The sequence below is a fragment of the Selaginella moellendorffii genome, unplaced genomic scaffold (assembly GCF_000143415.4).
Source record: "Selaginella moellendorffii unplaced genomic scaffold, v1.0 SELMOscaffold_14, whole genome shotgun sequence".
NCBI classification, from domain to species: Eukaryota; Viridiplantae; Streptophyta; class Lycopodiopsida; order Selaginellales; family Selaginellaceae; genus Selaginella; species Selaginella moellendorffii.
In genome coordinates, this window is record NW_003314275.1 from 972,574 (window position 1) to 995,839 (window position 23,266).

Consider the following 23,266-nt stretch of genomic DNA (forward strand, 5'->3'; position numbering starts at 1 on the left):
GAAAGAATTCTAGCCAAATGCAAGGATTGGCACCAAGAGCAGGAGAAGTTGTACCATGTGCTATGAATGCCACCATCAATTGAGTTTAATTGTTCAATTGCAATCATATAACATTGAATAATTGCACCAACTCTACTCTAGAGTTAAAAGAGGAGGAGGCTATTACTCTGCCATGAAGGTGAATGGAAAGGAAAAAGCAAAAAAAAAAAAAATGAAAAAAACTAAAAGGAAAGGGAGATTTAGATAATGCAAAAGCTAAATCTAAACTAAAATCCCAAAAGAAAAGAACAAAAGAAAAAAAAATGGAAAAAGTTAAATCTAAAAGTTAAATTTAAACTAAAATCCCAAATCTAAGCACTTCTTAAGGACAATCAAAGATACCCTTTATAAGAATGCATAAAATATGGAAAGGGAATATAAAAAATTACATATTTATTAACTTAAAAACTATAATTTATATATGGAAATGAGTGGTTCAAATTGAAACCACCCACTCCACTAATATTAGTATATGGCATCATAACCGTACACTTGGACCTCACTATAAATTATAAATGTAAAAGTAATCTAAATAAATACAATCATATTTTAGGTACTACCACCCTGCTTTGCTTAAAACAAACCAAAAATTATGTGCTATCGAATGGTGTGATACACTTTAAAAAGAAATTATGTGCCATGATAGAATCAATGGTAGTCACGCACACTTTTGTGGCGACCACTGCGAGAGGCACTCACGAATGAAAATGTTGAGCTGCGAGCTATAGATATCCGGGAAGCTCCTAAAGTGATCGACGTGGGGTGACCACAGCAGGTTGCAAGCCTTGACAGTGCGCCCACTTCTTCGCTGCTCTTCCATAAATGACTCGACAGACTTGGCCGGGATCACCCTGTCCGCGGTGCTGTAAATGTAGAGCTGCGGGCACTTTGGCTGCTGCTTCGAAAGAATGGTGACAACTTCCGACAATCTCCTGCGATGCAAAAAAGGGATTACTGCCTCGATGAATCAAAACAGGAAAGACTCACTTCTTTACATACGGAAGCTGTAGGAAAACCGAGAAGAATTTTTCGAGCATGCTCACTAGCGCTTGCTCCGTAACGTCGGCCTGGAGCCGAGTTTCGTGCGCCTCCTCGCTGCTGTGCTTGAGGATGTCCAACACGTCCACCTTGCGAGTGGTAACGCTCTTTTTCTTGAGAAACGCGGCAGAGAAACCGGATGCCCAGACCTGACCATTTGATACAAACTTCAGCTCCTGTTTGAAAAGAGAAAGCTCCGAAGCCTTTACCTGAGGATCAGGCTCTGCGACCGGGGCCGAATCCACGACGCATCCCTTCACCTTGTCCAGCAGCTTATTGTTCTTCTGCAACAGCCTCTCGAGAAGGACTCCATACCTGGAAAAGAAGAACAATAACTCGTTAGCACGTTGAAGAGACTGCGAAAAGAAGGAAAGTTACGTTAGCCATCCAGTGTTGCTAAAGGTGTGAAAGAACAGATGCTTTTCCTTGCCGTTTTCCTCCTCCTCCATCCAGGCCAAGAGGTGGTGCGCCAGATGATCGATTTGCTGCTCGGCCTTTCCACCAGCCTTGAAACTTATCATGTCGCTCATTGGAATGACAAAGGTGACGGCGTTGATCCCACGCTCCGTGTACCAGTCGGCATACTTCTTGAGGTGCTTTTGCTTTGCTCCAAGCCATCCCAGCAAAACCACCGTCACCTCCTTGGAGTTCTTCCTCTCGTTCTCGTCTCTCGTGGATTCCTGCGGCTTGGAGGAGCTCTTCGAGTGCCACGAACGAATGTACTTTGAGGCGGCGAAAGTCGGAGAAAAAATGGAAGGATAGCTGGGCTTGGACGACGAGGAGAAAGAAGAAACAACGCTGCGATAGTGTGGCTGGCATGGAGACGAGCGTAGCAAGAGGGAGCCATCAGTGGCGGATAGAACAGCCAGGCTTGGAAGGATCGGGAAGAAGTGGAGCGACGAGCAAGAACACGTCTTGAGTGAATCGGAGACAAAGCGATGGACTGTCCAGACTACCTGATCGACCGAGGGGCTCTTGGATTCAATCGAGGAAGAAAGAGGAGATTTTTCTCTCACGTAGGCGTTCGAGAATGGAGGAACTGGCATGGAGGGATGAGCTGCGTAGAGGAGGTATGGCGGTGGGCCGAGAGTGGCAGGACGAGGACGAGGAGGAGCAATCTCGAACGATGATATCGCTGTTGCCAGACCAGCGGCGAGAGCTGCCAGAGGGCCATAGAGGCGCGTGGAAGTCCCCGCCATTGGAAAGGAATCCAACGCGAGAAAAAAAATGGAAAAGGGGAATCTAGAGGCCTGGGATAGACTAGGGCTGTGTGATCGACAGCCCCGGGCGAGAAATTCAGCATGCAGAGGGAGAAATCTCTGCCAGGGACTGACCTTGGTTTGGAGTGAGGCGCCGGGCGATCGATCAAGCTACGCTGCTGCTGCTACTCCGTGTGTGGAAGTAGCCGGATGAGAATCACGTCAACGGACATCGAGGGAGGGAGTCAAGAAGAACTCGCGGAGAAAGAAAACGCGTGCGCCAGAGAAAGAAAAGAGCCCTAACAGAATATGCTCAGTATCGCCACTATGCCCTAAACCAAACTACTGGTTCCAAAATAGGAAAGCTATGAAAATGTTAAAAAGTGTTCTGAAAACAGACATGATGTTTTTGAGACAGTCATTGGTAAGGGCTAGCTTTTTATTTGTAAATACTTGCGTGATTCAAAAGAATATGATGCTAAGAAAATAAATCTATCAAATTAATCACGTATCTGTTGATATAGATGCCCAATCATATATTTCTTGCCATACCTTTTGTTAGGAAAGTTAAAATATTTTTGCTTGCTTTAAATTCTTAACAAATATTTATTTAGTATTTAAAAATATAATACAATTCGGGAGGAGAAATGGCAGAGACAGTTGCAATTGCAACTGAGGAAGAGCATTGGAAGATAGTATTGTTTGGAAGTCAGCCTCATTCCACCTCTCAAAGGGAACAACAACCACTATTTCAAGCTAGTAACACTAAGTCAAGAAGAAGATCGCTCTCCGGAGGAAGGGAGTGATCAGTGCCTGGTACCACTGGATCTGGAGATATGGAAGGCCCTGCCAGTACTGTTGCTGCTCAAGATTCATGTAGACCATCTCCCCTTGGATCACCTCCTCCACCTTGCCGACAGCTCACTGCTGCCATTCTCGTGCAGCCCTTCAAGCATAACAAGCATATGCTGCTGCTTCCGAATCAGAGCCTTGTCCTGCACAACTTTGGAGTCAGAGGAAACTTCTTCTACCTGAAGCTGGAAGAGGCTCCAAACTCCAATTTGATGAGAGGTATGATTACATAACAAAAGTATCACTAAAAACCTTAAACCCTAAACCAGATCACAGAGAAAGCTAATCTTGATTCTGTATTTTCATTATCTATATAGATAGTAATGTAGCAAGATTTAAATGGCTTTTAATATTTAAGTAGATGATGACGCTGATATAACTGTTAGTATGTGGCAAAATATTATGAATTCCATGTAAACTCACAATTAAAATCATTTGAAATTTAATATGTAATGACATGTTGAATGTTTCACTTTTATAATTCACAAAGTTATAGATTTAATTTTATTTATAGTTGAATTCATTGTGCTGCTCTTGTTGGTCTACTACCTCACACTACTTCACTATTGCTTGTGTTGCCCCTTGCTCAACTTCCACTACTTGTTGCTGCTTACTCGACTTGTGCTGCTCGCTACTGCTCACTGCTGCTTGCTGGAGCTAGATTAATGTGAGTGGTAAAGGGCCTTTTGTTTGGTGCTCGTGATGACAAGATCGGATTCAAGCACATCTAGAAGTTCACATGAGCTCGATGTGAGGCCTCCGGCCCACAAGGAAATCCAGACAATACACACCAATGCTACAGGACCTGCAAAACAAAGCATGACAAGTGCCAAGTGTGAAAAAACCACCGAGAAAGATAAAAGGAAGATTAATCATCTGTTAGCAAAAAGATTTTACCTTAAACTTGCATGGAAGCATAGAAACTGACAATTGTTACATTGTCTTTCACAAAATCTATATAAATGCTTACATCAAAATGTGTCAGGAAAGAAAAAGAAAAACCAATTGTGTTTTGCTACCAACTTGCTGCTTTCCTGCGCTTTGGATGATCTGATCACCAAGCTGCAAGGCAAGAGACTGTGAGCTCAGGATCTGGCATTTCCCCTTTACCACTTACATTTATCTGCCACGGGCATCTCTCGCTCATGCCTGGCCTCGAGAATCCATGAAATCAATCACACTGCCACAATCGATCTTAGGTCTTGAGAAAAAATGCTTGGAAAGGGAGGAGAGAGCTTACTCGCATCGTGCACTAGGACGAGACTGGATGAAGAGGACTGCACCTAGAAAGACCTCCACTATATGTTGCAACCAATTAACAAATGTTGGCAACTAGTTTAAACCACGGTTGAACTTAAAATATACTGTGGAATAAAACAGCCAACTTATGAAATGTAGTAAGATTACCATGCATCACTGCAAGAACAACAGCCTCCTTCGAAACAGTGAAGCTGTTGACCATCTTGAACAAAGATATTCTTTCCTTTTTCAGCAATCTCAGGAATCACTTTTGCTGAGGCATGGCAATCACTGCACATGTTATTACTGACAAGAACATTCGATTTGTGAGATTCTTGAAGCAATGCATATGCAATTGCAAACTTCTCACTATGGACCTCCTCTTTGTTGCAATTGAGGTGCCAAAAGTTCTCTTCTTTCACATACCCATTCTCTTTTGCCAGCTTCATTAACCTCATGAGCTCACCCCATATTTCTTTTATATTAGGATGAGACCAATCCCCCAGATGAAATGTGTGCATTTTTCCACCAAGTTGGACACGGCTGATTGCTCCAAGCTTCGTCAAGCCCTTCTCTGTCACCATCTTTCTCAGCCCAGCAATTTCATCAGTCCTTCCGCTTTTCCCGTATATCTCGGTGAGGATAATGTATGGGGTGGCATTGTTTGGGTCCATGGCAAATATCTGCTCCGCAGCATATTTTCCGTGCTCAGCATTTACATGCTTCCTACAGGAAGAGAGAAATGTCATCCAAATGCTTGCATCCCACTCATAGGGCATCGTCTCAATAAGTTCTTGGGCCTCTTCCATCCGCTTCACCTTCCCAAGCATCCCAACCATGCAATCGTAATGCTCAATATATCAAAGTCGGGTTCCATGGGCGTGAAAAATAGGCTTTTGCTCTCTTCAACATCCAAAACCTGGCTGTTTGCCACAAGTATAGCAATGAATGTTACTCTGTTGGGTAGAATTCCATCCAAAATCATCTGATTAAAGGTTTGAATCACATGTGTCTCATCCCTTATCATTGTGCATGCCCTGATCATGGATGTCCATTTGTACACATCTTTGTTAAGCGTGTTGGCAAACAATGCCTTTGCATCATCATACCTCCTGCACGCTGCATACACAATGAGCATTATATTGTGTGTGACAATATCTTTGTTTTTAGATTTGTCGTAAAAAAAGTCAACCGCTGATTGAAGATGGCCGTTTTGGGCATAAGCCCACAGCATCGCATTGACTGACGCCACTTCCGGTCAAACATGGCCCTCGCGGAGTCAACGTCCCCGGTATTGGAATAGGCCTCCAGCATCATCGTCCAGTGAATCACTGTTTTGTCATGCGGCATCTCCTCCAACACTTTGAGAGCTTTTGCCAAACTTTCTTTTCCACCTACGTGACACAGTGCCTCGAGTAGACACGTCCAAGAAATAGCATCTTTCGTGGGCATGGTGTTAAATATATTTTTCGCATGGACTAATCGACCATTGCGTACAAGCTCCTTCATCATTGAATTCCAAGTGATCTGGTTCCTGAGCTCTTTTGGCATTGACTCAAACATCTCCTCAGCTTCTTGCTTTTCCGTATGCAGAGATCATCACATTCCATGATGCTGCACTCTTGGTGTCACCATCAAACATCTCGCGAGCTCGATTAAGTTGCCCGTTCTAGGCATACCCTTGGACCATTGTGTTCAATGTAACAACGTTTGCCACCTTCAGCCCATCAAAAATTCTCCTTGCCTCGTCTACTTCCCCATAATCCATGTATGCACCCAAGAGTATGGTCCATGAGTAATCATCCTTTTCGGGCACTTGATTGAAAAACTCCTTTGTCTCAACGAGTTGATTCTTTTTAGCCATAGCTGCTAACATGATGTTCCAAGACACCAAACTCTTGGCTTCCATCTTCTCGAACAAGATCCAAGCATCTTCTACCCGGCCGTTTTGAGTGTATACTTTAAGCATAATATTCCAAGAGTAGATGTTTGGCTGCTTGATTTCATCAAACACCAAACGAGCATCGTCTGAACTCCCACATGATCCAAACATCTCAATCAACAGATTTGCCACAAACTTGTCATTCCGATAACTGCTTTGACGAACACATTCGCGGATTCTATTTGCTTCTTCTAAATCTTTGCGCGACCTGATCATCTTCTTCAGCGTCTCTACAGAATGGATGTTCTTCCCATCAATCATAGTATGTGAGTTGGAAGGACATCTTGATAAGAGCTCCTTCGCATGACGACCCCAATGGGTGTACATTTCAGTTGACATCCATTCAAGATAAACGTGAAGAAGATCTGTAAGTCGCTTACCCTTGTATTTTCCAAAGTCCACTACCATTGATCCAATTCTATCACCATTTGGCTTGTGTATTTGCACATCTTTGTTTCTGGCCAAAGTTTTGAATTGCTACCTCCTTCCACTCGTTGTCAAGCTCTTGACTCATCCATTTCAAGTAGTTTTCAAGTACCGATTCAGATTCCTCGTGATTAGTGCCACAATTTAAAAGCTCGTTAGAGAATTAGAAAAGCCTTGCAACTAGCTTAGATCAAGAGAAAGCTTACCACTTACCATTGCAAGTGCAGCGGCCGTCAACGATGGTGTGCGTAGTCGCGGCATCCTTCACCACAATCTTGCGTCCTATGATCTTGGACATTGCCATAGTAGCGCTATGGCAATTCCGACACACACGGAGGTTTTTGGTCACAGTTATTGGCCCCGTTGCCGTCTCGCTCGCCGCCCAGGCAATCGCAAGCTTCTCGCTGTGGAAGCACATCCCTTCTTCTTTCTCTTCCTCGAGAACGTCGGCGAGAATTGGCTTGTATCCGTGCTCTTTCTTCATTATGTCGTCCCAGTGCTGTAGAAGAAGATGAATCCCTGGCTCGTACTCATCCCCTGCCACAAACTTCCTCCCAATGCCGTTTGCTTCGACCGTGCTGATGCCCGGAATCCTCCTCAACTTGAGTTTCTTGATCTTTCCCAGGATTTCTTTGAGCTTCTTTTACTGCTTCGTGTTGTAGTAGATGCTGCCCAGCATGATGTATACGGTGGGGGACTTGTCATCGTCGCTCTTGAGCCTCAGAAGCTTCTCTGCTGCAATCTCGCCGTAGACCACGTGGTCAACCATTCTTGCCGCAGAGAGAACCGCGATCCAGTTCACGGGATCGTCTGGCAAACAGCTTGCAAGCTCCACGGCCGCTGCAAACTTCCCACCTCGGGCAAGGTTGACGACCACTTGGCCATAGTGCGAGGCATCCGGAACGAAGTCGAAGTCGCGTACAATTGTTCCAAGCTCTTCACCACAAGCAACCCAGACGAGAAACGCGACTCTTGTTGGTTCGATGCCTTCTTGGATCATCCTCCGGATCGTCAAATCTGCTGCCTTTGGCCTGGAAAACAAGATACAATCTGCCGAGCCGAAGAAAGAAGAAGAAAAGCGAACTATACCTGTTGTTCTGGACATAGGCTGACGCAAGGCTTGTCCAGGTAAAGACATCCTGCTCCTTTGCCCGTTCGAAAAGAGCTTCCGAGTCTTCAAGCAGCGGCAAACTGGAAATCATAATGTTGAACGACCTGGTGTCGATCCTGTCACCCCCTCCTTCGGCGAAGAGCTTCTGTGCTCGCGAGTAATAGCCGTTCTTCACGTAAACCGCGAGAAGAGCGTTGAAGGCAGCAGCATCCGGAGAGGGGATTCGCTTGTAGACATTCTCGGCAACATCAACGAGATGACCATGGGTACCAAGGCTGTGCATGAGAGACGTATAGCTGCTTCGAATAATCGCGTCGACATATCCATCATCGTAGCAAAAGGCCTTGAAGTACTGTGCTCTGACGTCCTCCAGCAGCGACAGGTCTGACGAGGCAACAGCAGCCTTGAGCTCTGCAATTGCAAGAGTAGCTATCCCAGCAAGGATACCGCATGAAGCAGGGGAGAGCTCCATAGAAGCTGATAAAACAAACAGACGAAGAGTTAAAACGTAAGACTCTAGCAAAACCGTGCTCACCTCGCATTAAGCACGATATTCCACGAAACGGCATTTCTCGTGGTGGCTCTTTGGAAGAGCTCCAAGGCCTCGCCAGGCTTCTTGTTCACCGCGTAAACCTGCAACATGGCGTTGTACGAGTACGCATTTGGAGAAGAGATGCTACTGAATAGTTTCTCCGCGTCCTCCAGCCTCCCTGCTTTTCCGGCTTCTTTGATGAGATCGTGGCTCCGCTTCCGGTCGGCAGGAGCACGCAGCTGGTCGGCCGATGCGCTCTTCGCGAAGCTGGTCTGCTTCTGATCGGTAGAAGCATTCCTCGCCGGGCGCTTCCGCTTGCTTTCCACAGCGCTCTCCTTCTGGCCAGTAGGCTCAGTTTCCACCTGTGGAGCGCTTGGCTTGGACGTTCGGTAAGATGAGCTCCAAGCCTCGTAAATCTTCAGCATCAGCGCGTCCGTCATCCGGAGAAGGAAGCTTTCCTCAGCTGGCAACAAGAGTTAAGTTAGTGCGCAACCAAAGGAGAAAGATAAAAGCACGCAAAGGGAGCAAGCAAGAAAGCAAAAGAACTCAAACGCTAGCTCAGCCCCTACGACGCAAGAACACGAGAACACTCCGAGAGAAGAGCCCCTACTAGCGAGAAAACACGAAGAGGACGCAAAACACACGAGAATCGAGGCAGGCCACAGAAAATGGAAGCCTCTAACTCGAAGAAAAGAATGCTAACGCCAAAGACAACAGGGGAACAAGACACGCTCGCAATCCACAGGGGGAAGCCGGCGCCTTTGCTCAGAAAGAAGAGCAAGAATCCAGCCACAGCAGCGCAAGAGGTCGCAAGGGTAGTAGTAGAGGAAAATCGGAGGGAATGGAGGCTTCCGGCTCCAAAGAAGGCGCAAAGAACGCAGTCAAAACCACACGCTAGCAAATCCAGGCCACCTTGTATGTGAATCTCGAAGGATTGCCTACCTTGAGCTGGAGCAGCATGACGTTCCTCCTCGTCGACACGGCCCTTGCGCTGAGCATCATGGAAGAGCTGATCGGTGATGAACGTGTAAAAGTGAGGATTTTTACCTCAGGTGGATGCATTCCCCCGGTACTTGTACGGTTCACGCCCATGGATTTTTAAACCAGTGTAAAACGGTCGCGGACAAAGTTCGAGTCCTGTATTGTAACACGATCGTCGACGACCGGTGTTCGAATCCGGGATGAAGAAAGCATGCCTGGAATGAAGCTCGTCGGCAATGGAGTGGATGGGAGACCACCACCTTGGCGTGAGAAGGAACTCGGACCAGCTTTTACTCCTTCCTGGAACAAGTGGGAGGCGAGCGAGCTAAAGCCATGCTCTCTCCACACCTCTTGGTGCATCCAAACATCTTGTATGTTCCTGCGATAAGATATGAAATCAAAAGGAAACGAAATCTCGCTAGTTACCCGCGACATGGAGAGACAAGCTGCCAGTGCTCACGACATTGCTCCTCGCCGATCTAAATCGCAAGTGCCAGGTCGAGAGAAAGAGCATGACAAATCCTACCTTTCCTCCGCCCGATTGCTGCAAGAGACGCCATTGCCCTGTCGCCAAACGATCCGAAACTACCAGAAGCAGGGATCGTGATGCGAGAGGCCAGCGCCAATGCTCTCCATTCTTGGAACTAAAGCCCTGGGCCGTGCCCCCGGATAATTTCCTTGACGGCCTATCTCGAAGAGGGCGATTCCAAGAGCGTGGACGACAAGTTAAGGCCAGGGTTGTCCGGAGGAGAGTATGTGCTTGCTGAGAGCGTACCGGGTGACACGAAAGCCAAGCTGCTCAATCCGAGACCAATCTGGATCGTGAGTTTTTTTTATCGGGGTGTGGAGGATGTCCGGGTTTTTGTCAATCGTCCAGTCCAGACTCTCCAGGCGATCTTGAAGCGGCTGGAGCAAGCGTGGGACGATGAGCACATCCCGGATCGAGAGAAGTGCAACTGGTTGCGGGAGAAGATCGAGCGCAAGTATTCCAAGCAAAGGCAGATTACCATCCTCGATCGTCTCATCTAGGGGACAAAGTTTCAGAAGGAACTTAAGTGGACGGCCAAAAGGTTTGGACTGGAAGGTTGTGAGACATGAAGGAGCAAATCGCTCGGGAGCTGCGAGCCTTGTCATCGGTATGCCTCATCGTGGCAGCTCCAACGTGCTGGGAAACGTTGTAGGAAGCCTCTGCGGCAAACATTTAGCGAGAGGGTGGCTACAGTGGAAGTGGTGATGTCAAGTACCATCTAGGAACGTCCTACGACAGACCGACCAGGACCGGGAAGCACATCCATCTCTCGCTCGTTGCGAATCCCAGTCACCTGGAAGCTGTGGACCCGGTTGTGGCGACGACTACGAGAGGAAGAAGAACATGACGATTTTGCTTCATGGAGATAGCTTCTCTGGCCAAGGTGATGCTGCACTTGAGCGATCTTCCAAACTACACCACCGAACAGTCGCTCCTCGCCTTACTGCACGGACGTTTCCAAGGGTTTGAACGCTCCTATCTTTCCCCTGAAAGGAGATGAGCTGTCGTCCATGCCTGGCCGCAAAATGGAGGTGCCAGTTCAAGTCGGATGTTGTGGGGTCACAATGCGATCGACGAGCCATTGTTCACTCGACCAAAAATGTACCAGGTAAGTACAACTTTGTCTCGATTTTCTGGTGCTTGATGGATTGTTTTTTTTTTTTTTTTTTTTGGTGCAGGTCCAGAAGAAACTCGTTGAAATTGGTCATGACGATCAGTGAGGAGACCGTGAAAAATATCCATGACAAAGTGTATGCGATTTTAAGCGAAGACTACGCTCCTAAGTCACAGGACTGATATTGGACGGGCTTCATGGGTCCGGAGCAGTTGTCACGGTTAAGAAACAACGGGTAAGTTTAGTCTTTCGTCTTTGTTTCTTATATTCTGACTGCAGTGTCAAACCAGAGGTTGGCAAGAAAATTCCTCCCTCGTTTACCCCGCATAGAGCGATCAAAAGGGTGTGTGAGCAACATGATTGAGACGGGAAGTTACAGCTGAGGCACTTGCGTTCGCAACGCTCCTTGCAGAGACATGCCGTGGTATGAAAGATACTGCCCCCTTGACCACGTTCTGCCCAATCGTGAGCAACACGTTTTTTCTCCTGTTATTCTAGATTTTAATGCAGCTCGCTCTCGGAATATGGATTCAATGGAAAACCCGTAGTTTGGAGACGTCGTCAATGGTGCGCAGGTGATCAGTTTTTGAGCTATGGAGAAGACAAGTGGTTGCGTCAAACAGGACTTGTGTGCATGCTGGCTGCCACACGGTTATGATGGACAAGGGCCACAACACTCGAGTGCGAGGCTGGAAAGCTTTTTGCAGGTTTGTGTGACGCGACGCTCTTTTACCTATCCCTTTATCACTCCCTTCGGAAATAGTGCACTTCTTGGTTTGTGGAGGAAAACAATGACTGAGCTTTTTCTCCAGGTACGACGAGGAAAGGAGCGCGTTGGAGCAAAGGACGTGGCTATCTGCCGCGTAGAGCAGCTGTGCCCGGTTCCTTACGATCTTCTCCAAAAAGAACTCAAGCGTAAGAAAGCTTGCGGAGCGGTTTCTCTTGTAGACGCGGATGTTGTGTGGTGCCAGGAAGAACCCATGAACATGGGCTCCTCACCTGGGAACGGCAAGGCTGTCCGTCAATCGTGGGAGCTTTGCGGAGATCCAAGTCCTCGGCCATCCGCTGCCACTGCGACTGGATTCGCGGCCGTGCACAAGATGGGGCTCTCCAAGCACAAGGCAATCACACGTTTCTTTTCGTTCTTATGATCTTCCAAAAGAAAGGGAGAGGTCGTAAGCTCGTTATTCTCCAAGGATTTGTGATCTTAAGCTTGCCAGGAGTGGATAGATTTTACGCAAGTGGAAACTGAAATTTAAGAATCTGAAAAAGAAAAAAGATCGATTGTAGCAAAAAGGCCAATATATACTGAGATGAGAAGAGATTGCAGCAAAAAATAATATATCAAATGAGAAAAAAGAAACTATAGCAAAAGAAAACACACTAAGATGAGCGGTAACACGCATCCAAACGTTGGAACTCACTCATGCCCACCTCGATCAAGCATGCTGGTTCCGGCAGTTCTTCCGCAACGGCAAACTTCTTCACAAAGGACGATGCCTTCTTCGCCTTGACGTAAAAGAGTGTCCCAGCACGTACGCCATGGCTTCCTTGGCTCCGCCTTGATGGACAGATCCATCTCCACCGCGGCCTTTGGGAGTTGTCTAGCCGAGGGAGCTTCGCCTTGATGGACGGAACCTCATGATGGACGACGGCCTTTGGGAGCTCGAACCTCACCCTCTTCTTGTTGTCCAGCCGAGGGAGCTCCGCCTCCTCCAGCTCTTGCTCCTCGAGCACTGCGGAGTTCCACCACAGTCATCCTCCCATCCACGGACACCTCGGTGCTCGAGGGGGTCCAAGGGTGCGCGTCCTCCATCTGGACGATACGCTCGATCCTGCCGATGGCGGTGGAACGTGAGGCACCGGCACGGACTTGATGCAGACGAAGACGAGGACTTGGTGAAACGCCGGGAGGTTTGTGAGAAGATGGCTCTGTTTAAATCAGGCCTACTCCAGGAACTCGGACGATGCCAAGGCTCGGACCCGGGGTGAGCAGCCACTTCATGGAGAACTTCTTGGAGGTGCCGTAATGCTATACGTACATGACGGCCATGAATATCATCGAGAGGACCAGTGCCGCTGATATGTAAAATGCCTCAAAGAAAAGGGGAAACGCAGCTGCCAGGAAAATGCTCTTCCTCCATATGATCATGAGTGACGAACATAACCGTGACAACGGCCAAATCTGAAAGGACAAGAACAAATCAGGCGTTGGAAGTGAACCGGAAGCACCACATACCATATGCGTGGCCGATGAGGATTGTATTCCTGAATCTGAGTGTCACGGCAAGCATTTGACTCCGTCTGCCGGTAAATATCTTAGGATGTGTGGACAACTTTCACCCGTGGGAAGCAACCCAGAGATAAGCACTGCTTGATAATCGAGAAGGTTGCAGAAATGACTGCCTGGCTCCCGCAAGGGTGGCGATGACGAAAACTGGCCAGCATACGGTTTCTGAAGAGATTGTCAAGGCATTAGACCAGAAAGCAGGTGGCCTTTCAAAAAATTTCTTACTCGGTATGGATTTGTAGAAACTCTTCAAATGTCATCGTGATTCTTGGGGAGACATGCTGCTTGTCCCGTGTAGGCAAGAACAAGACAAGGATAGACTACACGAGTGAATGCAATGTATGGAAATCGTGTGCCGTCAGCAAAAAGCAAAGCATTTCCACACAAAAGTACCTTGATAGGAAAGTGTTCCAAATCAGCAAACATCAGTCCCGTTCCTGAATAAAACAAGAAGAAAAAGCAATCACTGTCCAGGCGGAGTGATGATAAAGTCATGCTAAGCCACCTGTGATACACACCACAGAAGTCCAAGTTGTAAGGGTGACAGAGCTCGAAGGATGTTCCGGGATACAACCACGCTATCACGATGGTGCGAAAATCAAGGCAACTCTATTTATGCGTCCAGCGCAAACAGCCCGATGAATATCAAGCACGCAGCAATGTGGACCACGTCTGCAAGAACCCCATGACAATCGTGAGTGGAAAGGGAGAATTTTAGACGTACGTCATGGTGTTCGGTTTCCGTAGAGTTTATTCCAGAAACAGCAGAAAGAACTGGGAGGAGAAAAAAAGGAAAAATACGGCCGGAGCTGATATTGGTGGTGTAAGAACTGGTGGTCCCGAGGAGGAAGACCAATTTGAGGAACCCCTCCAGACTTTCTAGCTTGTAGGTGGATTAGTCTAGTAAGCCTTTTACCGAACCGGTAATATGAGGCGACGAGGATGGTTTAGGGTTTTTGGCGAGGGAGAAATGTGGCGATGGCTGTGCCGAGGCGCTCCGCGAAGACAGCCGCAGCCCCACCGGTTTAGACCGGAACCGGCATGGGCTATAGCTGCTCTAGAGCGCACCCAGGCGAAGGTCGAAGTTTGCAATCAAGTCAAGGTGGACAAAGGCGCTCCTCCCGCACAAGCCAAGTTTTTGGATCTGCCTGACGATCTTAGCGTAAGCTGGTGGTCTGCGGGTAGACGGAACCGGAAGCTTCTACTCCGCAGCTGCTACGATCCCATCTTTAATCTCGTATGGGAGCACAATGAGGTGGAAGCGGAGCGCTTGGACGCTCCTATTGCAGGCGTAGTCTTGCTGGGGAATCCAGGGATAGGGAAGACGGGGTTTTTGTGGCTGGCGCTGTGGAAACTGCTGGCCAAGAGGCGCAACATCATCATAAAGCTCCCTACTGTGGATGACTACGTATTTGTCACTTGGAAGGACGGCCAGCTTGAGGTGGAGGAGCGCACGGAGGTCCCGAAAACACTGCCTGACGGTGGTGAAGGTGTGCCCTGGTGGTACCTGGCTGATACGTTCATACCGAAAAGGGACTGGAGTTTTCACTGCAGGTTTTTGCTCACGTGCTCACCGAAGAAGGCCAATTACGACGAGTTTGCAAAGGCCGGCAACGTCTGCACGCTGTTTGATCCCATCTGGACAGAAGATGAGCTTCTGGCCCTCAACGAGCATAACTTCGGGCACGATCCAGAGGATGTGAGGAAGCGCTTCCTGAAGTGGGGTGGTATTCCTCGCTACGTGCTGCAGAAGGTGGGGCCGGAAGCCCAGGCACAGATAAGCGAAGCATTAGGACTGGTGCGAGAGTTCGACAGGGTTATCAATCACCAAGCGCTATCCGAAGGCCAGAGCCACAAGGCCTTCCATATGGTTGTTGACGAGAGCACGTTCAAGTCTTTCCGTTTAGCTCCCGCCAGTCCTTACGTCGAAGAGCAGCTCATGCTCAATCTCCCGTTGCCAGGATTGAAGCGTTTCTTGTCGGTCGAGCAACCAGATGGTATCCGGGACATCCAGGGAAAGCTGCTAGAGAACTTTGTGTGCAACATCATCATTCCCAGGGGTGGTAGGATGCAATACAGGGAGCTGCAACAAGATGGGGAATTCGGGCCAGTTCTGGCAGGGAGCTACCCTCAGGTTCCTGCAAGCTATCCTCTGGAACGCAGAGGAGGAGGTGGACACGAGGCCGTTTTTCCGCGAGAGATCCGGTCAGACCATAAGGCTGCGCTCTTCAAGCCTTCGTCAGCCAGGAATGCGGAATGGAATTTCATCGCCCACGGAGGCATATATCAGGTAACTGTCACAAAGAAGCGCGCCTTGGTACTCGGGCCAGCTGTTGAGAAAGCGCTGGACTTCCTGCGACTGTACTACGGTAAAGAGAAACAAGTCGACTTCTACATACTGGTACCGGGCTTCAATCTGACCGCCTTTACCATTGACTGGTTCGATACCATCAAGCCAGCTGAGAGGGGAAAGAGACGCTCATGCAAGGACAAAAAAGGAATGGTTGATGAAGTGATGGACCGAATCAAGCAGCTGAACATTCGGGTGAAGGTAGTCTCGCTGGATATCGGTGACGTGTGCCCGACGTGCATGGGGGCAGGGATCATCGTGAGAAACTACCAGAGCGATATCATCTCCTCCTTGTCTTCTTTACGCATGTCGGAGATGTAAGTAATCTGACCAACGGGCAAGGTATGGATCGAAGTCTACAACTCTTTCAGTGTGCTTACAATGTCTAACTTGGAACAGTTTGAATTTTTATATCATATAAGTATAAATGCATTGCTAATTTAGTCTAATTTCCTCTTGCGAAAGAGCCCTCATGGCCGATAGAAATGCAATGGATAGATTCATTTTCTGATTACAAAGATCTTTTTTAAGTAAACCTGTTTGGTAGTGAATATACTTAAGATAATGTTTTAGCAGTCCTAGTATTGGGAGTTTTGGAAGACAAACATAGAAAGTTCAAGATTTTTTATGTTTCTTTCCCCTTGATGAAGCTCACAAAAGTGAGGGTGTCAGGACCAAAACTACTCATTGTGCTCTTTACAGATGCAGGATTACTCAACGAAAGTTCTGTAGAGAGAATCTTTTCTCCGTACAAATGGGTATATTCTTGAAATTTTCAGCTGCTTCTTTCATCATTCAAGGCACGCAAATGCCACCAATGTCCAGCAAGACTAACTTCACCTTGACATTCAGCTTCTTGATGCTGTCCATGACTTCATTAACCATACCATGTTTGTCCTTTCTCTTTTCCGGATTGATGGTATCGAACCAGTCAATGGCGAACGCCGTCAGATTGAAGAGCGGTACCAGTATGCAGAAGTCGACTTGTTTCTCTTTGCTGTAGTACACTCGCAGGAAGTCCAGAGCTTTCTCAACAGCTGGCCTGAGTACCAAGGCGCGCTTCTTTGTTACGGTTACCTGATATATATTTCCATTGACAATGAAATCCCACTCTGTGTTCCTGGCTGAAGAAGGCTTAAAGAGCGCATTCTTATAGTCTAATAGAATTTGTTGCGGAAAGACAGCCTCATGTCCAGTTCCACTACGTTCTAGATGATACCTTGGAGCAACCTCTGGAAAGCTCCCTACCAAAACTGGCCCGAATTTCCCCATCTTGTTGCAGCTTCCTAAACTGTAGCTTGCCACCCCTGGGAATGAGTACATTGCAGACAAAGGTCTCTAGCAGCTTTGCCTAGATATCCAGATACCATCTGGTTGCTCCACCGACAAAAAACGCTTCAATCCTGGTAATGGGAGATTTGACAGCAGTTGCTCTTCGACGTAGGCACTGGCAGGAGCCAAACGGCAAGATGTGAACGTGCTCTCGTCAACAATTGTATGAAACGCCTTGCGAGCTGGAGCCTGGAGCATTATAATCTTGTCAAAATCTCTCACCAGTCCAATGGCACGGCTTATCTCTGCCTGGGCTTCCGGCCACACCTTCTCCAGCACGTACCGAGGCGTACCAAGGAAGCGTTTCCTCACTTCCTCTGGATCATGTCCGAAGTTGTGCTCGTTGAGGGCCAGAAGCTCATCTTCTGTCCAGACGGGATCGAACAGCATGCGCACGTTGCCAGTCTTTGCAAACTCGTAGTAATTGGCCTTCTTCGGTGAGCACGTGAGCAAAAACCTGCAGTGCAAACTCCAAGCGCAGCTTGGTATAAACGTATCAGCCAGGTACCACCAGGACACACCTTCACCACCGCCATTTAATGTGTTCGGGACCTCACTGTGCTTGTCCACTTTAAGCTGGTCGTTCTCCCAAGTGACAAATACGTAGTCATCCATAGTAGGGAGTTTTATGATGATGTTGCCTCTTGGCCAGCAGTTTCCATAGCGACAGCCACAAAAACCGCGTCTTCCCTATCCCTGGATTCCCCAGCAAGACTACGCCTGGATTAGGAACGTCCAAGCTCTCCGCTTCCACCTCATTGTGCTTCCACACGAGATTAAAGATGGGATCGTAGCAGCTGCGGACTAGAAGCTTTCGGTTCGGTTTCCCCGCAGACCACCAGCCTTCGCTAAGATCGTTAGGCAGATCCAAAAGCTTGGCTTGTGCGGGAGGAGCGCCTTTGTCCACCTTGACTTGATTGCAAACTTCGACCTTCACCTGCTCTAAAGCCGTTATAACTCTTACCGGATCCGGCACAGCCATCGCCACATGATGCATCTATGGAATTTTTCTTATGCTCAGCTTTACAGTTTTTTTCTGCTTGGACGAGCTCCATCTTGTGCACGGCCGCGAATCATGGATCGTCTGGCCGGACACCCCCAGGCTGGAAGCATGTCGCATTGTGAACGCCAATGCCTCAGCTGTAGCCCATTCCACTCCGTCTCCCGCCTCAATGCTCACACATCCTCTCTCTATGCGGGGTAAACGGGGGAGGAAGGGTGGCGATTTTCTTGCCAACCTCTGGTTTGACACTGCAGTCAGAACACCGACACATGTAAGAAACAAAGACGAAAGACTAAACTTACCCGGTGTTTCTTAACCGTGACAACTGCTCCGGACCCGTGAAGCCCGTCCAATATCAGTCCTGTGACTTAGGAGTAGTCTTCGCTTAAAATCGCATACACTTTGTCATGGGTTTTTTTCACGGTCTCCTCACTGATCGTCATGACCACTTTCAACGAGTTTCTTCTTGACCTGCACATAAAAAAAAAAAAAAAATCCATCAAGCACTAGCAAATCGAGACAAAGTTGTGCTTACCTGGTACATTTTTGGTCGAGTGAACAATGGCTCGTCTATCTCATTGTGACCCCACAATATCCGACTTGAACTAGCACCTCCATTCCGCGGCCAGGCATGGACGATAGCTCATCTCCATTCAGGGGAAAGATAGGAGCGTTCAAACCCTTGGAAACGTCCGTGCAGTAAGGCAAGGAGCGACTGCTCGGTGGTGTAGTTTGGAAGATCGCTCAAGTGCAGCATCACCGTGGCCAGAGAAGCTATCTCCATGAAGCAAAATCGCCATGTTCTTCTTCCTCTTGTAGTCGTCGCCACAACCGGGTCCACAGCTTCCAGGTGACTGGGATTCACAACGAACGAGAGATGGATGTGCTTCCCAGTCCTGGTCGGTCTGTTGTAGGACGTTCCTAGATGGTACTTGACATCACCACTTCCACTGTAGCCCCACCCTCGGCCTCCCAGCAAACTCGCTAAATATTTGCCATAGAGGCTTCCTATAACGTTTCCCAGTGCCGGTTCTTCTCCCTGCTGAAGAAGTTGCTTGAATGTTTGTGGAGCAACAACAAGCATATTAGTGACGGCATGAAGATTTCGAACAGAACGATGTCACTATGAGAGCAATGCTGATTGAGCGAGTGCGTTCAGAGGATGTTGTGAAGGTGAAAAATTCTCAAATAACAGTTGCAACTCTCCAACAATTCAGTCTTTGGCGACAGAGATGAGCATCTTCCGTCAGATGGTGAACTGCCGGTATCTTGTTGATGACATTCTGATTCACGGTTCAAATCTCGGTGACGATATTGGAGAAGGTACTGGACATTTGACAGGACGGTGACAGTGGGCTTCTTCTGAAGGAATGGAAGTTGATTCTTCCAAAGCTTTTTGCTTGGCTTCAGCAAGATCTTCATCAGCAGACTTCTTGTTCCTCTCTTGGACAGCCTTGCTAGCCCTGAAGAAAGCAACATCTTTCTGGAAAGCAGATCTCCTTTCACCAACCAACTTTCCAAGTTCAGCTTTAACCAAAGGCTCGTCATCAGAAGAAATTCCCTCAAGAGAAGTTTAAACAATATGCCCCAACCTGGTATCAAATAAGGAGAGAGCAGCATCAGGAGAGATTAATTGCTGGTGGATCTTCTCATCCTTCAACACAGCCTTGGGAGTCTTGATTCAAAGCAATCTAGGTATCTCACCCTTGACAAGTTTAGCTTGCAAAGTTTGATAACCATGAGTATCAACGTTCATGCATTCACACGTGTGATTTTCAGAGTAGTTATTGATAGAAGCCTGTAAGAGAGCATTACTTTGCTTCTCTCTGTCAAAAGCTTCTTTCTCAGCAGTTAAAAGTTTTTGCAAGTTCAAAATTTAAACTTCTAACTTTTGCATACAAACGGCAGAACTAGTTGTTCTTTAATTTGATCATGAGTTGAAGCTTATGTCTCATGCTGAGAACCAGGAGGAACGACACACTCCATTGTCTGGCATGATTTTCATGCTGCGAACTACGAGTGGCAACTCACTCCATTGTCCGAGCATTCTTTTCATCTTCATTCTCAGTATTCAGTTCATTTGTTGCCATCAAAGACTCAAAGTAACCTTCATCATAGAGTTTTCTTGTCACATGATTTAATTCCTGTTCATCCAGTGAATCTACTACTGATTTCAAGCGTGACAAAATATTTTCCAGGTTTCCAAAGCTGGTTCTGTGAAGGTTGAGAAGTTTATGGAAGTGGAGAGATACTCCCATGTCATGCACATCAGCTCCACTGTATCTATTAGAGTAAAAAAAAAAACCTTTTTTTTTCTTTTTTTTTCTGCCAGTTGCAAGACAGCTTAACTTCGTGGGACACTCTTCGTGCCGCTTTGCCAGTGGAACGGTCGGTGGAGCTCCAAAGGTAAGCATTGCTGACCATATGTCATTACTATTATCAAATTCTCAATATCATCCAGGTAAAAGCCTTGCAAATAATGGACAGGCACACGGTGAGGCCCGTACAGTGGTGGAATTGGAGGGATCGTATTCAATGGTGGCATGGATATTGCTCTTGCACTTAGGACGATGGTATTCCCAACATCATCATCATCACAAAGTGCCACTAAGTGCGACATGAATGGTCAGTTCATCTCCAATCTGGAGCCGGCGCAGTGGCAAACTCGGACCCAGTATATTGAAATAGTGAATAAAGCGGCTGGTTTGGGACGGGCCATTGATCTTGTTGAAGCAGCTTTTGATGAATCCAAGCAAGTGACAAGAGTTGCAGCTTCTTCCAATTTTACTGTAAGCTGCTTTCTTTCTCGTTTTCCTTTTTAATTTTTCTTTTTTCTGACTAATGCTGATTTAAATTTGACTGTTCATTCTAAATGAACCATCGAGCGCATTGCAGAGAGGGCAACTCCTGTGGGAGATGCCTGTCAGCCAGCTGAAATTGAAATCAAACCCTCAAAAGTTCCAAGTTCCTGTGAAAAACCATGACGTTTATGATGTTGGATATATATATATATATATATTCTGCCATCGAGCAGCTGCTTCAATTCAATTATTGAACAGAAGGGGACATACCTGATTTAAGAAAGAGCCGCACTCCCAGATTTCATCTTCCTGATCCTGTTCTTCCTGAAAGCGGTGGCGCTGACAGGTTAAGAAAAAAAAACAAATATACATCAAAGACTTGGATTAGATTCCTGGGTCAGAAGCAAAAAATGGTATAACAAAATGCAACTTGCTCAGGTTCATCAATCGTCAATTATGTACATTGTTGATTCATACATTCATGAGCGGTCATAGCCTGTTCCCTTTTCCTACTTATTTCTCCCTAGCAAAACTCCACACAGCTTGAAAGAGGGCGGAGAGAAAATGAGAAAATATCGTATATTCTCATAACCGAGGGAAAGGTATATAACCCGAATATACCCTAAATCATGAGACCGCAAAGCCAATTAGATTCGTTTCTCAAGTGGGAAGCTATCAACACAGCTTTATTGATGTGTAAAACTCCCGGTTCCCCAGTATCCTCTGCAACTAAGAAAAGAAAAAGAAGGAAGAATTAGCAAGAATTAACAACGAAAAGAATTGAATAAGATCTACCTGAGCCTTAAGCAACACCTCCTCATAGCCCCGTGCCTGCTTCTTTGCGCATCACAACACTGTGAGAGCATATTTGTCCTCAACGTTCACATCTTTGGCATTGTCCACAAGCACTTTGAAAGTGCCTAGGGGTACCATGGAATGGACCGCTTCAATGAGTGGAACCCGACCTGCAGAATCTGCCTCGCATGGGTCTGCTCCCGCCTGCAGCAAAGCTCGCACCAGTTCATCATCCTTCACATCCAAAGCCTTGTTGAAATTCTCAACGCATATCGGACCTGTTGAAGGAACCTGCTGCAGTACCGGGCCATGGGCAACCAAAACCGGCCAAAAGCCGCGAGCATCTAAAAGGAAAAGAAACGAAAACAAAACAATATCAATCAGAAGCACACCTTTTAAATCTTTGTCTGCACCTTCATCAAGAAGCCACCCGATCATGTTACCGTTTCTCACCCTGCAAGCTTCCACCTAAAGAACAAAACTGAGCGTGCGTTCAGCGTGCAAACATATGACAACTTACCAAGGCCACATGTAAACTTCTTCACGTCGTCAAGGTTGTCAGCACAAGCAGCATCACAGAGCAGTTGAAGAATCTCATCGTCAAACAGGCCTGTGTAGGTCCCCATGCTGCAACAGAGATCAGTCACGCGAGTTGATGACTGACAAAACATGATTTACCTCGAATTTGGTAAGGGTGAAGCAAAAGTAAACCCGACAACCAGGAAGACCAGGACCAAGGTCCACGTACTCCGGCTTGTTCAAGAGCTCATGCTCCACCTTTCCACCTATCAGTTTGAAGGTGTGAACCTCATCAAACTTCTTCGCGTGCTTGACCGAGTCATCAGCTAGAAGAATTACAGTCTCGGTGCAATGGTCGGAGGTGATGTACTCTCTGCATGTCTTCATCGTTGTCGGCAGATCATCTGAGGCACCCAGAAGCTCAACGACTACTGCAGCGTTGGGCGGAAGAATTTTGCCGGCGACGTTCGGCCTGTCAAGGATGACAAAGCAATCCGGCGGCAAGCCGTTTAGAGGACTTCGCTGCTACTGAGCGAAAGAATGTCAAGTCAGGGTCTGAGAATGGCGCGAGTTTCAACATGTTGGGCGTGGAGTAAAGCCTTCGGATCTGCAATGGGCGCTTCTCCTTTTGCAGCCGAAGTGATTGCTCGTGGATTAGGGCCTGTTAGGGTTCTAAGGGCGCGAGAACAAGGCGGCGGTGCAAGTAGTTCAAGGGGTGCAAGGGTTGCAGCAGCCAGGAACTCTTTAGTTCCCTTCTTCTCCTCTCTTCCCTCTTCACCAAAAAACAAAATGGAGAAAATGGAAAAACAATGGAAGAGGAGAATCGGAATGGAAAATGTGATCGGAGTGTGGAGCTCAAGACTGATGTTGAACGATTCGAGAAATCCCTTGGGCCTGGATCCCCTTATGTATCTAGACGGGCGTTTGGGGAGACGACTCATCATGGTTGATGATGTGGCAGTTGACTCATCTCTCGTCAGTGACAATGGCTTCTTCTGAAGGAATGGAAGTTGATCCCTCCAAAGCTCTTTGGTTGGCTTCAGCAAAAGCTTCATCAACAGACTTCTTGTTCCTCTCTTGGTTAGCCTTGCTAGCCCTGAAGAAAGCAACATCTTGCTAGAAACACTTTCCAAAAGAAATTCCCACAAGAGAAAGCAATATGCCCCAACCTGGT

General features: G+C 47.3%; 4 protein-coding genes and 1 pseudogene across 4 annotated transcripts; 1 reads left to right on the forward strand and 4 right to left on the reverse strand.

Annotated features, from left to right (window-relative positions):
* Positions 1-528: 528 nt before the first annotated feature.
* On the reverse strand, positions 529-2,578 carry LOC9646614 (transmembrane protein 53). The gene is made up of 4 exons (XM_002970428.2): positions 1,456-2,578; positions 1,287-1,392; positions 1,027-1,226; positions 529-971 (listed from the first exon to the last, which is right to left on the reverse strand). The coding sequence occupies exons 1-4, from the start codon at positions 2,274-2,276 to the stop codon at positions 698-700; spliced, it is 1,401 nt and encodes a 466-aa protein (XP_002970474.2). The 5' UTR covers positions 2,277-2,578; the 3' UTR covers positions 529-697.
* Positions 2,579-3,172: 594 nt separating this feature from the next.
* Positions 3,173-5,930, reverse strand: LOC9632177 (pentatricopeptide repeat-containing protein At3g49170, chloroplastic). The gene is made up of 6 exons (XM_024675389.1): positions 5,597-5,930; positions 5,287-5,486; positions 4,536-5,185; positions 4,246-4,277; positions 3,812-3,933; positions 3,173-3,313 (listed from the first exon to the last, which is right to left on the reverse strand). Exons 1-6 carry the CDS (start codon positions 5,928-5,930, stop codon positions 3,173-3,175), a joined length of 1,479 nt encoding a protein of 492 aa, XP_024531157.1.
* A 106-nt stretch (positions 5,931-6,036) lies between these two features.
* On the reverse strand, positions 6,037-7,219 carry LOC112346422 (pentatricopeptide repeat-containing protein At4g37170-like). The gene is made up of 2 exons (XM_024675390.1): positions 6,949-7,219; positions 6,037-6,710 (listed from the first exon to the last, which is right to left on the reverse strand). The coding sequence occupies exons 1-2, from the start codon at positions 7,217-7,219 to the stop codon at positions 6,037-6,039; spliced, it is 945 nt and encodes a 314-aa protein (XP_024531158.1).
* On the reverse strand, positions 6,834-8,524 carry LOC9632178 (pentatricopeptide repeat-containing protein At4g02750). Its single transcript, XM_024675438.1, has 3 exons — positions 8,382-8,524; positions 7,825-8,323; positions 6,834-7,766 (listed from the first exon to the last, which is right to left on the reverse strand). The coding sequence occupies exons 1-3, from the start codon at positions 8,413-8,415 to the stop codon at positions 7,379-7,381; spliced, it is 921 nt and encodes a 306-aa protein (XP_024531206.1). The 5' UTR covers positions 8,416-8,524; the 3' UTR covers positions 6,834-7,378.
* A 1,268-nt stretch (positions 8,525-9,792) lies between these two features.
* LOC9632179 lies at positions 9,793-11,531 on the forward strand (annotated as a pseudogene).
* The last annotated feature ends 11,735 nt before the right edge of the window (positions 11,532-23,266 follow it).